Source organism: Engystomops pustulosus, chromosome 11, assembly GCF_040894005.1.
Source record: "Engystomops pustulosus chromosome 11, aEngPut4.maternal, whole genome shotgun sequence".
NCBI lineage: Eukaryota > Metazoa > Chordata > Amphibia > Anura > Leptodactylidae > Engystomops > Engystomops pustulosus.
In genome coordinates, this window is record NC_092421.1 from 76,698,466 (window position 1) to 76,713,224 (window position 14,759).

The 14,759-nt window shown below is 42.8% G+C and overlaps 1 protein-coding gene across 1 annotated transcript in view; it reads right to left on the bottom strand.

The window, feature by feature from the left end:
- The window catches only part of LOC140106499 (ovostatin-like), a 60,527-nt gene that overhangs the window by 3,478 nt on the left and 42,290 nt on the right, over nt 1–14,759 (bottom strand). Inside the window, exons 19-33 of the mRNA XM_072130966.1 lie at nt 14,349–14,580; nt 12,666–12,789; nt 12,445–12,563; nt 11,801–11,852; nt 11,504–11,587; nt 10,024–10,200; nt 9,862–9,940; nt 9,357–9,510; nt 8,961–9,032; nt 6,550–6,712; nt 6,248–6,468; nt 5,945–6,163; nt 5,499–5,623; nt 2,546–2,636; nt 234–305 (exon numbers count right to left, since the gene is read on the bottom strand). Coding sequence (XP_071987067.1) covers nt 234–305; nt 2,546–2,636; nt 5,499–5,623; nt 5,945–6,163; nt 6,248–6,468; nt 6,550–6,712; nt 8,961–9,032; nt 9,357–9,510; nt 9,862–9,940; nt 10,024–10,200; nt 11,504–11,587; nt 11,801–11,852; nt 12,445–12,563; nt 12,666–12,789; nt 14,349–14,580 — 1,984 coding nt within the window. The remainder of the gene's footprint in view (nt 1–233; nt 306–2,545; nt 2,637–5,498; nt 5,624–5,944; nt 6,164–6,247; nt 6,469–6,549; nt 6,713–8,960; nt 9,033–9,356; nt 9,511–9,861; nt 9,941–10,023; nt 10,201–11,503; nt 11,588–11,800; nt 11,853–12,444; nt 12,564–12,665; nt 12,790–14,348; nt 14,581–14,759) is intronic.

Below are 14,759 nucleotides of genomic sequence, written 5' to 3' on the forward strand. Positions count from 1 at the left end.
AGCCTTGAAGGCTGTTACTTCCTCTGCCGCTGTGAGATTATCAGGCAGGTTGGGGTTGGGATTGCTGAGGGAGTAACAATGTAACAGCCTGTGAGACTACATCATGGAGGGGCTCTGGTAACACCAGGGTAATTAGCATAAAGGTTGATATTAGAAGGAAGGAGGCCTTCTCTTTACTGCTCGATTTCGCCATATAAACAATACCAAGATATGTTTGCCCAAAAATCACTCACCTCTTTTAAATATATGATCAACTCTCCTTTTGGACTCTCTTCTGTTCTGGAAATTCCCTCAATTTCTGTCAACTGGAAAAAAATTAAGTTTTAATTGACTAAAACGGATTTAAGATACAGTAGAAGAAATGTAGGCAGTTTGTAGCCCCCTACAAGACAAATCTTCTCCGGGTTGACCTGATCTCCAGGGTAAAGCAGGACAACTCCGTGGCGGAGATCGAATTATTCAAAGTATAAAAATAGTCATTTATTGTACTCGTAAAAGTAGAAATAAAAGTGTAAAAATCAAAGTTTTTTATTTCTACTTTTAAGAGTACAGGCAGTCCCCGGGTTACATACAAGATGGGGTCTGTAGGTTTGTTCTTAAGTTGAATTTGTATGTAAGTCGGAACTGTATATTTTATCATTGTAATCCCAGACAGAACTTTTTTGGTCTCTGTGACAATAGGATTTTAAATATGTTGGATTGTCATAAGAACCAGGAGTAACACTAAATCTTCATTACAGACGCCTGTGATATCTGTTACAGCTGATTATTGTAGCCTAAGGCTAAAGTACAATAAATTACCAACATCCTGAGGTCCGTTTGTAACTAGGGGTCGTATGTAAGTCAGGTGTTCTTAAGTAGGGGACCGCCTGTACAATAAATGAATATTTTTACACTTTGAATAATTTGATCTACGCCAAGAAGTTGTCCGGCTTTACCTTGGAGATGATTCGTTTTTTTTGTGATTGGTGTGAACAGACCTCAACTCGGGACAATATCGGAGAAACATTAAAAAACATTTAAAATCTCGTCCCGGTAACATTTTCCACATGTAGAGGGTGCGCCATTTATATGGATCCACCTAAATAATATGGGAATGTTTGTGGTGATATCAACTTCCTGTTCGGGGCACGTTAGTATATGGGAGGGAGAAACTTCTTTAGATGGGTGTTGACCATGGCGGCCATTTTGGATACAACTTATTTTTTTTCCAATGGGAAGAGGGTCATGTAACACATTAGAACTTATTGAGAATTTCACAAAAAAAAAAAAAAAAATACAATGTTTGCTTAGTTTTAACGTAGCTTTATTCTTTCAAAGTCATTTACAGGTTTACGACCACTTATAGAATGGGGCACATTTACTAAGGGTACGATGAGCGCATTTTCGCCGGGTTTCCCCGACTTTTTCCGTTTTGCATCGCATTTAACTAGAGATTTTGGCACAAGCGATCAGATTTTGCCGCCATAGCTCGGACTTGCATGCGACACAAATCGGGGGGGCGTGGCCGTCGGACAACCCGACTGATTCGGACTAAGCACGGGATTTAACATTTAAAATTGTGTCGTAAGGCATGCACTTACATGCATCGGGAAGAAGATGGTGAACTCCGGCGGAGCTCAGCAGGGGAAGCAACACATGCAGGAAATTGGACGCACGATCTTAGTGAATCGCGGCAGCTCGGAATCCTTGTCGGACAACGCATCTCACGACAGGGAAGGTAAGTAAATGTGCCGCCATTGTGTTCAAAGTGCTGCCCATTGTGTTGGAGATTGTCAATGCGACCCTCTTCTTCTGCTCTTGACGCACTGAGAGTAACACCACAGAAGAAATGCGAGCACAGGCCTCCAGTATCCGTTGTATCAGATGCTGCACATCTCGTATCTTCACAGAATAGACCATAACCTTCAGAGGACCCCAAAGGTCCGAGCATTCTGACATGAACACTTCCCTGGAAAGTGGATTGGTCGTTTTGCAACAGTTGAGTGGCCACCAATGTTCCCGATCCGACCCCCTTTAGACTTTATCTTTGGGATCATCTGAAGGCAATGGTCTATGCTGAGAAGATGCAAGATGTGGAGCATCTGATACAACGGATACTTGAAGCCTGTGCTTGCATTTCTTCTTCTGTGTCAAGAGTGGGAGAAGAGGGCTGCATCGACAACCCAACACAATGGGCCGCACTTTGATCGCATTTTACAAGTGGTCATGAACTTCTAAATAACTCATGAAAGAATAAAACCAAGCACCATTGTTTTTCTTAGGAAATTCTCAAAAAGTTTGATGTGTTACATGATCCTCTTTCCATTGGAGAAAAAAAAAAAGTTGGATCCAAAAATGTCGGACTTCAAAATGGCCGCCATGGTCAACACCCATATTGAAAAAGTTTCCCTCCTACCATATCTTAATGTGCCACAGACAGGAAGTTGATATAACCAACCATTCCCGTTCTATTTAGGTGCATCCCACCCTGTACTGTGACCAATGAGTGACATTGGAGGTGGAGACTTGGTTCTTTTTCCCCTATAAGTATATAAACACCAACCTTTCTCATAGAAGAGTATTCAACTCTGTAACCAGACAGAGGTCTGATCTGGATAATCGCCATGCCGGATACATTATGGGCTCCGTTATAACTGAAAAATAAAATTTAGGTTTCATTTACACCCGTTTCTTTGAGGATCCATCTGCCTTCTCTTTCATATTACAGATAGAAGTTTGTGAGCGTATAGCTGGTGTTGGAAAAAATCCCATTCGGCGCCCGTTTCTGGATTTTTCACTTTTTTATTATTTATGATTTTTAAAAAAAAACAAGTAAAAATAAACTAGAATTAAAATCACAGTAAAAATGTCTTATTATTTAGGAGACGCGTTTCATCGGTCCATATTCTTATGTTATTTTTTGTTGGAGTTATATGGGGACTTTTTTGGCGCGTAGAAGCTAAGATTTTGGCGACCGTTTATGACGATATGCAACATTTTTGTTGTTTTTGTCAAATTTACACAATATTACAAAATAGAATATATAATATATAATAATCTAATGCATTACTCTCCTGTTCTTTTTTTACTGTCATTCATAAAGTTTCGCATTTATCACGATCTTTGCGTATATATTTGGGAGAGTGTCATTTCCCCTTAATGTCACTAGAGGGTGTATGTATGTATTTCTTGTGCGTGCAATAATTTCTTTTCCCCAATAGATGGCCTTAGTGTTCTTTTTTATTGGTGGCTATGGGCTGTTTTATTTCTATCCTTCCACTAGATGTCCTCAGCGTACAGGGGATTTTTCTGGTAGATGTGTAGTAACAGTGCTCTCCTCATCCAGGATTTTACTGCTACTAGCAGGGGCGTTACTTTAGGGGGTGCACAGGTTGTGATCGCACCTGGGCCCGAGAGGTTTAGGGGCCCTTATGAGAAGACTAGTAATATAAACCATACATTATAGTCGGGGGCCTGGCTCAGACTTTGCACTGGGGCCCATCAGCTTCTAGTTACGCCATTGGCTACTAGGTGCGTTTCTTGTGCAGTGCCGCATCGGACCTGGTGAGTACAGAGGGTTTTTTTCCTTTTAGTATTTCTGCACCGAGGATGTTATCTATCCCCATAGGCTAGTGGAGCATAGTTTACGCTAGTACATTTAATCCACCAGGATTTACTGTGCCCAATTTATAAATCCAGTAAATTTCTCTCTTTTTCAAAGATGGTGTTTGATTTTTTTTTTGTGTTTTATATATTTACTGTGATTTTAATTATAGATTTTTTATTATTTATAATTAAAGAAAACAAGTAAAAATAAAGTGAAAAATCCAGAAACGGGCGCCAAACTGGATATTCCCGTTCACATTCAAAACTAAGTGAAAACAAATAACTATGAAAAGTTTGTTTTTAACCCCTTCCCAGCGATGGCCCTTTTTCGCTTCTCCCTTTAATAATCCAGAATTGCATAGGATATTACATTGTCACTAGGAAGTACAATGTACTAGAAAGAAAAAAATTCCAAAATGTGGGGAGATTAAAAAAAATAAAAAATTTTAAACCATTAAAAATGTTGATTCGTCGTCTACGACAACTTTTTTGTTTCGATTGATTGTTGCAGTATGAATGTGGAATTCACCCAGCAGAAACCAATTAAAATTTTGGGTTAGTGCTGTCCCCATTCGGAGGATTACCCCAAAGATCCAATTCTATAACCACAACAAACACAAACTGAACCTACACAGAGATGTGACAACATTCCATCTCTTAGGCGTCTCCCCATCTAATAGACCTCACTCGATCTTCGCAATCTAAATGGCATCCATCGAGACAAAGTAGACCTGTATTTTTTTACTTTATAGTTTTTTTTTTATCCCAGAGGAATGGGCGAAAGTTCTGCCAAACTCTCGGTCTCTGGTACATCGCAAAAAGCCAACTAGGTATATCATGTCCAGGTGGAAGGTCCCTAACCATCTGCACGTGGTTTACCGATCTTGCCCTGACGAGTTCTGGAGATGTTGACGGGTGCCTGGCACCATGCGCCACATGTGGTGGGGATGGCCTCTGTTGCAACACTTCTGGCCCAGAGTTGTTGATCTTACTAAGGTTTTGCTATTGACAATGATCCAGACACTTTTCTGCTCTCCATGCTTCCCAGCCCACTCGTCAAACACCCTTTAACTGTATTCCGATCACCAAACTTTGGAAATCCACACATAATCCGTTCATTGCCGATTGGTTCACCAAGATCCTGACACTTCAGAGAATGCAAAAACTCATAACAGATCAAAACCACTGGTGAAAGACACATTCTGACCACACGTGGCCTCTAGGCATTCTCCTGCATACTCGTTCACTTCTCCTCCTGTGTGGGGAGCACAGACTCTGCCCCCCTCCCCCCCATTTTTTACTCTGACTTACCCTCCCATTTCTCCCCGTAGCTTTGTAACCCTCCCATCTATTTGTAATTCCCCTTTTTCTTTCTCCACAAAGTTTACACTTACATTGCAGTCTCCCTGCACTCCCTTCAGATTGGTTTGTCTTAACAAAACTCACTAGAACGCAAACATTTATCCAAAATATCTGTATTTTGTTCTGTTTTTATTTTGGCTATGCTACTTGTTCTCGTCCAACAGATCTATTCACTGTTAAGCCCCATACACATAACCATATAGGCGCCTGTGATTACGGCCCTAAATTTGCGGCTGTATAATGGCGCCCATAGAAATCTATGGCACCCAACCACACAGTGGCTCACCACACCATGACAGAGCCGAGCACCCGCCTCCCTATGGAGAAGGGAGGGGTGAGGAACGATCACCCCTCCTCCAGACCATGTGCTCTCCCCGGTGTGGGCATTTATAAATACCCTACTCTACACTGCTACAGTACAACTTTTGGACTTGCAGTAAATCTGTCGCCCAATATGTGCAGGTTCCCCTAAATTTGATATTAACATTCTGTGCATTTGAGCAATAATCAAGAAGAATCAAGAACAAAGGCCGTGAAAACTAGTATACCTGACACTGCCGTTAACAGTGAAGCCATAAGCCACTCCATTGGTACAGCTTTCCGGAGAGGTGAATAAGGACAATGAGTAAGCCGAATTCTCCTTGGGCACTTGTATGTTATAGCCAACGGTTGTCTACAAAACAACAAAGAAAATCATTACATTCAGAAATAATTCCCTTTCTCAAGTCAAAACACCAGAATATCACGTAATGGTTTGAGTAAAAAAGGCCCCCATACTCAATGCTTCATTTTAAAGTGTGGAGACACTTGAAGAGGAGTCATCCCTTGTACCTGAGCACCATGGGGGCCATGAGCTAGCCACTCTAGCTCATGGCCCACCTTAAACATCAGTGCCGGAATATGACGGCTTTTTGCGATACCTAATGTAGTTGTGCCCCTGCCATTAAGACACCATTGCTACAACAAAGACAGAAAGTTATTTATGGAAGGTCACCTGTATCAAGCATGGGCCATTCCCACTGACTTCAATGGTATAGTCTCCACTGGCCTCTGGAAGGGGCGTCCTATGGACCACAAGGCTGTTGTCTTGGTTTATTTCTATTTTGTTGACTTCAGCATTAGCCCTTCGGATCACCACAGTTTGTTTAGAATTGGGAGGAACTTTTAGAACTTGAGCAAATTTGGTCAGTGCCTGGAGTCCCATAACAGTGTCCTAAAAGATAGAGCAACACGGTTGGTCAACTGCGCAATCACCTGTTGAGAATGGGTTCTTGGAGGACTCATTTCTTAGAGTTACCTGTGTGGATCCGAAACCACCATATCCGTTCTGCTGACGAGTAAGCCACATGCAAATCTGAGCCATCAGTGTACGGTCGTCTTGGGAGACGCTGGGGCCAGCTGCAATACTTAGGAGCATGTAAGATGTAATCAGCACCTCGGCTGGAGCATAGGGGGGGCGGAAAAAGGGCATTTTTGGCATCTTGGGCATGTCCTCACGTTCCCAGTGTGCTGCGCCAGCTGCAGATGAGATTTTTTTATACATCATCAATATATGCAACATGTAAAAATTTGGAAAACCAAAAAGGACTTGAGTCAGACCTTGAACGATGACCTTTTTCATCATACTCTGAAGCAAGGGCTCTCTATATTCTCGGAGGTCGGCCAGTGTGAAGGCGTAGAGCATCATGGCCTGGATAGGGATCTTCTGCTCGCTCTTCGATGCATTTTTCAGACATTGCAAAGCACCAGTCAACATAGTGCCCTAGAAAAAGAAAATATACATTTTTAAAAAAACTTTCTTTTAATTATTGGAGAGAAAAAAAAATAGGAAATATCTACAGCCAAGCAGGGGCGTTGCTAGGGTTGTAAAAGATCCGGGGCACGGGCCCCAATACATATGTAGCGCTCTTTTAGTAATGCCCCCTCCTGTACATAACCCCTCACATTACAACTTTACTGACAGTGTATACAGCTACAGAAACACCAGAGAAATCCCTACTTTTTCCCTCCAGTGACTGCAGGTGACGCGTCCTCCATCTTCTCCATTAGGCATCACCACATCTTATGTTCCTCATTGTTCCTACATCTTGATTCCCTGGCAGTGTTATCCTGCTGCCGCCCCTAACAATCTCCCCAAATACTGTAAGGCTGCGCGCACACTTTGTCTTGCATTTAAACAAAACCAGGTGCGTGTTACCCATCACGCCCCAACAGTAAGTAATGTGCCGCCCACACAGCCCCCCCAACAGTAAGTAATGTGCCGCCCACACAGCCCCCCCAACAGTAAGTAATGTGCCGCCCACACAGCCCCCCCAACAGTAAGTAATGTGCCGCCCACACAGCCCCCCCAACAGTAAGTAATGTGCCGCCCACACAGCCCCCCCAACAGTAAGTAATGTGCCGCCCACACAGCCCCCCCAACAGTAAGTAATGTGCCTCACACACAGCCCCCCACTAAGTAATGTGCCTCACACAGCCCTCCACTAAGTAATGTGCCTCACACAGCCCTCCACTAAGTAATGTGCCTCACACACAGCCCCCCACTAAGTAATGTGCCTCACACAGCCCTCCACTAAGTAATGTGCCTCACACACAGCCCCCCACTAAGTAATGTGCCTCACACACAGCCCCCCACTAAGTAATGTGCCTCACACACAGCCCCCCACTAAGTAATGTGCCTCACACAGCCCTCCACTAAGTAATGTGCCTCACACACAGCCCCCCACTAAGTAATGTGCCTCACACACAGCCCCCCACTAAGTAATGTGCCTCACACACAGCCCCCCACTAAGTAATGTGCCTCACACACAGCCCCCCACTAAGTAGTGTGCCTCACACACAGCCCCCCACTAAGTAATGTGCCTCACACACAGCCCCCCAGTAAGTAATGTGCCTCACACACAGCCCCCCAGTAAGTAATGTGCCTCACACAGCCCCCCAGTAAGTAATGTGCCTCACACAGCCCCCCAGTAAGTAATGTGCCCACACACAGCCCCCCACTAAGGAATGTGCCTCACACAGCCCCCCACTAAGTAATGTGCCTCACACACAGCCCCCCACTAAGTAATGTGCCTCACACAGCCCCCCACTAAGTAATGTGCCTCACACAGCCCCCCACTAAGTAATGTGCCTCACACAGCCCCCTAGTAAGTAATGTGCCTCACACAGCCCCCTAGTAAGTAATGTGCCTCACACAGCCCCCTAGTAAGTAATGTGCCTCACACAGCCCCCTAGTAAGTAATGTGCCTCACACAGCCTCCCAGTAAGTAATGTCCTCACACAGCCCTCCAGCCCTTCCCCCTTATTCTCCCCCTTCCCTATCATGTCTCCCCCCTTACCTCACAGATGCAGCTCTCTCTCTCTCTCTCTCTCTCTCTGTGTGCACTGCTTTCCACGGCAGGTCATGTGACCATGACATCATCACAGGTCCTTCAGCCTCTGTGACTATTATTCACCTGGAGCTGAGCTGCTGGGGAAAGCAGTGACAGCAAACGTTCTCATCACGATCCGTGCAGGACACAGATCGTGTTGAGAGAGGGGAGGATGCCCGGGGAGATCCGAGGCACGAGCCCTGGATCTTTTGACCTAGCGACGCCCCTGCAGCCAAGTCATTGATGTGTCTGTACGAGGTCTTGTTTATTCAACACAAATTACACTTGGCCATGATGCCAAGTGTTCAAGCTACCCCAGGTTAGTTTTATACTTTCATGGTTGACCCACACAGGTTTTTCTTACCCATGTTCAAGTCATGATAAACGAGCCGAAGGGGCTGGTTCCCCTAGACCGGATCATGGTCAAAAATATCAATGTCTATGTTATATAAAGATCAGAACCTGTTTGGCTAACAATGAAGGTCGAACTGCACCAATTTTAACCCACATTTGGCAAACATCAAAACTTACAAATTACACCTCCCCCGAACTCTTTAACACATTGGAACAAAGCCTCAAAATAAAAGAGTGGTCATTAATAATACCCAAACTATTTGGAAGAAACATCTGGTTACTTACCCCTAGACTATATTTGGATTCCATGAGAGAAACGGCAACATAAACAGTAAGGGCAAGATCACTGTTTTCAGTCTATAAAAAAGAAAAAAATACATACATTTCAGAAGTGTCAAATTTAAAAAAAAAAAAAAAAAGTGGCAAAAAAATAAAATACAGGCTGCTTTTGTTTAAGTGTAAGTTCCACTTATGGTACATATGATATTACTGACTCTTCAAAGTACACATACAGCACACAGGTAGGGTATTGCTAACCAGCTTAAACTCCGCCATCAGCAGTACATTACAGCAGTTCCCTTTGCACTGCAGACCCTGCCCCAGTCTACACAGTAAAGCTGAATAGAGAACTACAGAAAGCCGTTTATTCTATTCCATCCAGTGGCCACGACAAATTTTCACCTCAATTGAGAATAGCGTTCCTTGGGATTTGAAGCAGCCAGTTTCCAGGTTTTGGGCTTTCTCCAACCAAACCAGTGCTTGCTGTTGTTGGTTAGGATCGATATAGATATACTCTTTGGCGGATTCTAAAGTCTTGAAGGCATAAGCAGTCAGACTGTAAATGGGAAAAAAAAAACAAACAAACAAAATCTTCAGGCTAGTATTTTGGTAGTGTATCTAAATCTTTAAAATGTGCAAAGCCCTCAAATGGGTCTTCTGGGACATAAATAGTGAGGACTTGGGTGTCCTGTTTGTATTGACTTACAACAAGGAGTATTGATCATGGGCCTGGGAAATTAACAATTTTGAGCAGTTAATCAGTTGTGCCATCATCCCACAGAGGTTTTTTTGGTCCTCTGTCCTAAGCACTGGACCTTTCCTTTTGAGAACCAAAAAAAAACCCACCAATTCTATTGTATGATCTTGGTCAATATTAATACAAGAGTTAACAGCAAATGTTACTTACTAAGCATTTGGTTGCTCTCTGGGAGTTGTGAATACTCGATAACCTCCACGATAACTGAATGCGAGCAGACGATAATATCCTACAAACCAGAAATGCCACCAGATTTACACAAGAGTTGCAACAAAAATCTAAAACTTGAGCCATCCCTGCCCTAACACCCACCTTCTGACATGTATGCCTTTGCCTTCTGTAGCGTTTTGTCATCTAGTTTCCCTGTAGCATTCATATATTTTAGGATGTATGGAATATAAGCCATACGAGCAAGAACCTGTTCACCACAACCCATGGGTTTCTGGATCAGATCTTCAAGGTTTCGTATTGGGAGTCCAAGAAAGTCAGCTGTGGGAAAATTGAGAAAGTGGTAGAATTCAGAAGCCATTGAGAAGCTTGATTTTAGATCTTTCTACTGAAAGTGCTGTCTATCACGGGTCATGCTTTGTCCCCTTAATGCCTCCATCCTCACTGTATTACACTATTAGTGCCTGTGCACATAGCAATGATGCCCCCTTAATGCTTCCCAACAAAGAAAGTAGCTACATAGAAGCCCAAAATCTAAATTTTGCAAGTAAGTCTATGGTTTATATTAGGCTGCTGACCAAAGTGGACATCTTCTTAACCTACCAAAGTGTTCAATCATTCAAACATCCTACTTCCCCTAGAAGTCTAGGGACACTTGGGATGTAATCACTGTGGGTTATCTGCAAAAGAATCCTCTAAGGCTTAAAAGCACACAACAGTGCCGAGTCCTTGAAACATAGACCATGTGATGACCACATGACCGGGTAAGTGGTCATTTTTTGCCACACCTACATTTCCATCCACCATCTATGTTGAATATTGCTCAGTATGTCCATAAGTACCCAGGTTATACCTTTATGAAATATATTTCTGTCCTGTTGTTTGAGAAAGGGTTTTTAAACCAGAAGTGCCCCATTTTGAACATTTTAAACCAAAAGAAAAACCATAAAATTTAAACAAAAAATATATTAAAAAAAACAGAGAAAGTGAGTTAATCAGTTTCCACTAGTAGATGGTCACTTGCGCCACTGCAGTGTAATTTTTACGTTTTCACTTTGCATACCATTACCGATTTCCTATTGGTCTAAGATTGTGTAGCTAAGGGCGGCTGCGGGTAACGTATGCATTTTACCATTATACTTTGTTGCCGATTCCACTGCGGAGGACCTATATGGACCCAAAAGTATCTGTCAACCTGGTTGTAGTTTCAAACAAATAACCAAGTGGAATCCAGAGGAGAACCCACTATTGGTGTCCGTTTTATTCCCGTTGGCCAAACCTTCTCACCAGAGGCGTCGTCCCTGTTCTATTCTTAATTTAGTTTTTCCGGATTATTGCCCCGGGCATGGGAGTCCAAGCATCATTGTTGTACATATAAAGAGTTCCTGCACCGTACAGTAATAAAGTTTTCACTATGGCAGAATGCCATGCTTGGAATCTCATCTCCAGAGAAATGTGCAGTGTGTAAAATTCCGGGAATTGGTGGAAGACAAAAGAGTTTGCCGCTTTACTGTTCATACACAAACGAGTTACATTCAGAAATCCTGGAAACATAATACTGAACAATACAAAGAAACTAGAAAGTTTTAGGAATTTTCAGCATTGTACATGCAGAAATACTTACACACAGCGGTCACATGGGCGGTGGGAGTGTCCGGGACCACGTTTGCAGGTGGAGTTATGCTGATTGGTAGCTGAATTTTGTTATCTACAAAAGAGAAATCATTTAATTAAAAGGTGAAACAAACCCATAGCAAATATTTGAGGAGGACATTTTTTTTAGGTTTTTCACACTGCCGGTTCCTTACAATGTAGTTCAAAATTTAGCAAAAATTCACCATTAAAATTTAGCAAGAATTTTGGCAAACCAGCATAACTTAGGCAAAGGGCTGGAGATGAGTGGGGGGAAGATAGGACTTACCTTCCACAAAGACCAGTTCACTTGACGTCAGCTCCTGAGGGACTCCTTCAGACTGGAAAACAAAAGCAAAACATTTTACTTAGTCTTTGTTCTATAACGAAGATTTTTCGTTCACCTTCTGTTCCCCAGTGGCTTCATTGTATGGAGATCAAGACCTGGGCTTCTGGTCAGTTTTTTTCCCCCTGCTATTCCTGCTAAGGAAGAGGAATGCAACCTGCCAAACACAGGCGTGAACAGCTTTCAAAAAGTTTTCGAAAGCTCTGTTGGCCAAACGTGACAGTTGTAGATTCTAATGGAGAGAAGGGGGTAAAGTCAGGCCCGGTCTTCAGGTTCTCCATCCATAAAGTAATCAACTAGTTTGCCACAACCTAAAACCAATACTGCTACCGACGTGCCATGAAGGAGGTCATGTCAGAATTGGAAAAAACAAACAAACACTCTAGCCCAAAAATCAGGCAACCCATAGACAATAGTTTTACCATTCATAAAAGAAAGCAGCTATGCCTTCTAATCCAGGTTTACCAAGATCACCCAAAATTTTCGTTGAACCCCCATTTATAGGCTTTGTATTGTAGCTGTGATGCAGTGTTTACATTTTATCGCCATCCGTTGGCATGGACGGTCTACAAAACCACATGGCTCACCTGCACGAGAACGGATTGCACAACAGTGTCCGTGCGGGGTTTTTGGGACGGGTCATTTGGTCCATCACATGACTGGCCAATGTGAGTCGTCTTCGCAGATACTGTGAAATTGATCTCTCCTATGGTGGAAGAGATAAACCAGACACAGGGATGAATATGCAGTTAGGTGAAAAAATGGTGGAAATAGATTGGCACGTATTCGTGGGCACCACTCCCATTACCTATAACTTTTGCGTCGACTTCCCAGGTGTAGGAGGCTCTACCGTTGGCGCACACACAAACATCCTGCTTGCCATCCTTCAGCTCAGCTTTGTACGCATCAGAGTTTTCCATCGTAACTTGGATCTAATGTGGCAGAGGAAATTGGTTTCAGGACACGACATGTGAACAGATCTACATCCATCGTTACTACTACCTGTAAGTAATGTACAGTGTACTGAAGGATGGTATTCCTGCGTCAGAATACTGTGTAGATACAGAAAAAGTTGGAGATCTTCAGCTATGAAGCTTGCCAGATGTAGTTTCGGATTACAATTCAATATAAGCTTGTGTGTCACCTTGGTTACAGACTACAAACAAGCGCCATTTGTAGTCAGAGCTTGCAGCCATATTTTGTTTTCTCTTGGGCATTTTCCATATCATAGAAAAAGAAAAAGGAAACTTTTCCCAAGTAACTGTTAAAGGTTTCCTCTCCCTTGTGTGGTAACCGGATTCCGCTTTATCTTGCATACATAGGGGCAGATTTACTTACCCGGTCCTGTCGCGATCCCGTGGTGCGTTGTCCGACGAGGATACTGGTCTGACGCCATTCACTAACATCATGCGTCCGAGTTCCTTCCTGTGTCGCTGCTGCGCCAAGGTCCGCCAGAGCACCAGAGGTGCTTCTTCCCAGTGCCTGTGAGTGCTCGATTTTGCGTCACAAAACATTTTTTAAATTCCGCAGTTTGTCCGTATCAGTCGGGTTTCCCGACGGCCACGCCCCCCCCCCGATTTCTATCACATCCAATGTGCCACAATCCGATCACATGAGCCAAAATCCCAGGGCAATTTGGCGCAAAACGTAAATATTTGGGAAACCCGACGTAGGTGCAGCGTTCGGACCCTTCGTAAATGAGCCCCATAGTCTTAAAAGGGGTATTCCCATTTCTGTAAATTAATGTTATTGTTTGTACTATAAAAAGTTATATAAAAAAACTTTCCAATATACTTTCTGTATCAATTCCTAACAAGATCTCTGCTTGCTGTCATTTATTAGAAATCTTTTATGTTTACTACCTATGGACAGAAATCTGACCATGGTCACACAGGTGAACGGCTCGTTATACATCACATAGAGTAATCAGAGCTGTGGTTTATAACGAGCCGTGCACCTGTGTGACCGTGGGCAGATTTCTGTCCACTGGAAGTAAACATAAAGGCTTCCTATAGCAGGACAGCAAGCAGAGATCTAGAAATCTTTTAAGAATTGATTATACCCCAAATAAATGGAGCAGCAGGTTGAAGATGCGCGCTGCCGCTCCATTTACTGTCTAGGGCAAAGACGGAAGTAGCTGAAGACTTCGCTTGGCCAGATCAGTCATTCTTCCATAGAGAATAGAGCAGCACGGAACATGAAATTGTTGTGACCCAAATACCCCTGCAAGTCTTTCCGGAATGTATCTCTAAAAATATACTTTAAAAAATTTACAAAAAAAAAATTTACTTTGTAAATTTTGAGGGTGACTTGGGTCTATGTGACTTGTTAATCCATTATTTTCTTAAGTCTTTGTATATTGTATTTTTCTATTTGCTTTTGTATTTTGTGTTACAAACACTGAAAAATGGGGTTGGAGTGAAATAAAAAATGGATCAGATTAAAAATGTAAACAATGTAAAGGAAAGCAAAAATCTAGAAGTTTATTCACCTTGATACAGTGCTGCATGTAATTGCGCACAACTGCCACGAGGGACAAGATTTCTCCTCGTACGAAGGAATACGGCAAGGAAAGCTCCACAAACATCGGCAGGAATGTTGTCAGATTGGCCGCATACTTGGTCATACCAAACCCAGTTTCTTGAGAGGTGCAGAAAGCCGTTCCGTGCCACTTTGTGATGGTGTCTGGAACAATCGCTGATTGAGTAGCCCGGCCTTGAGTGCTACACAAAAAATAAAAAATAAAAAATCATCTATTGTCATCTCTAAAAATTTTTCTAGATGACAAAATTTAATGACATCATGCTGATCGGGTTGAACCTTTATGAATAAAACATTTGGTCCAATAATCTATAAATTATGGATTAAAGGGAACCCATCATCAGAAATTGTCCCAATTAAC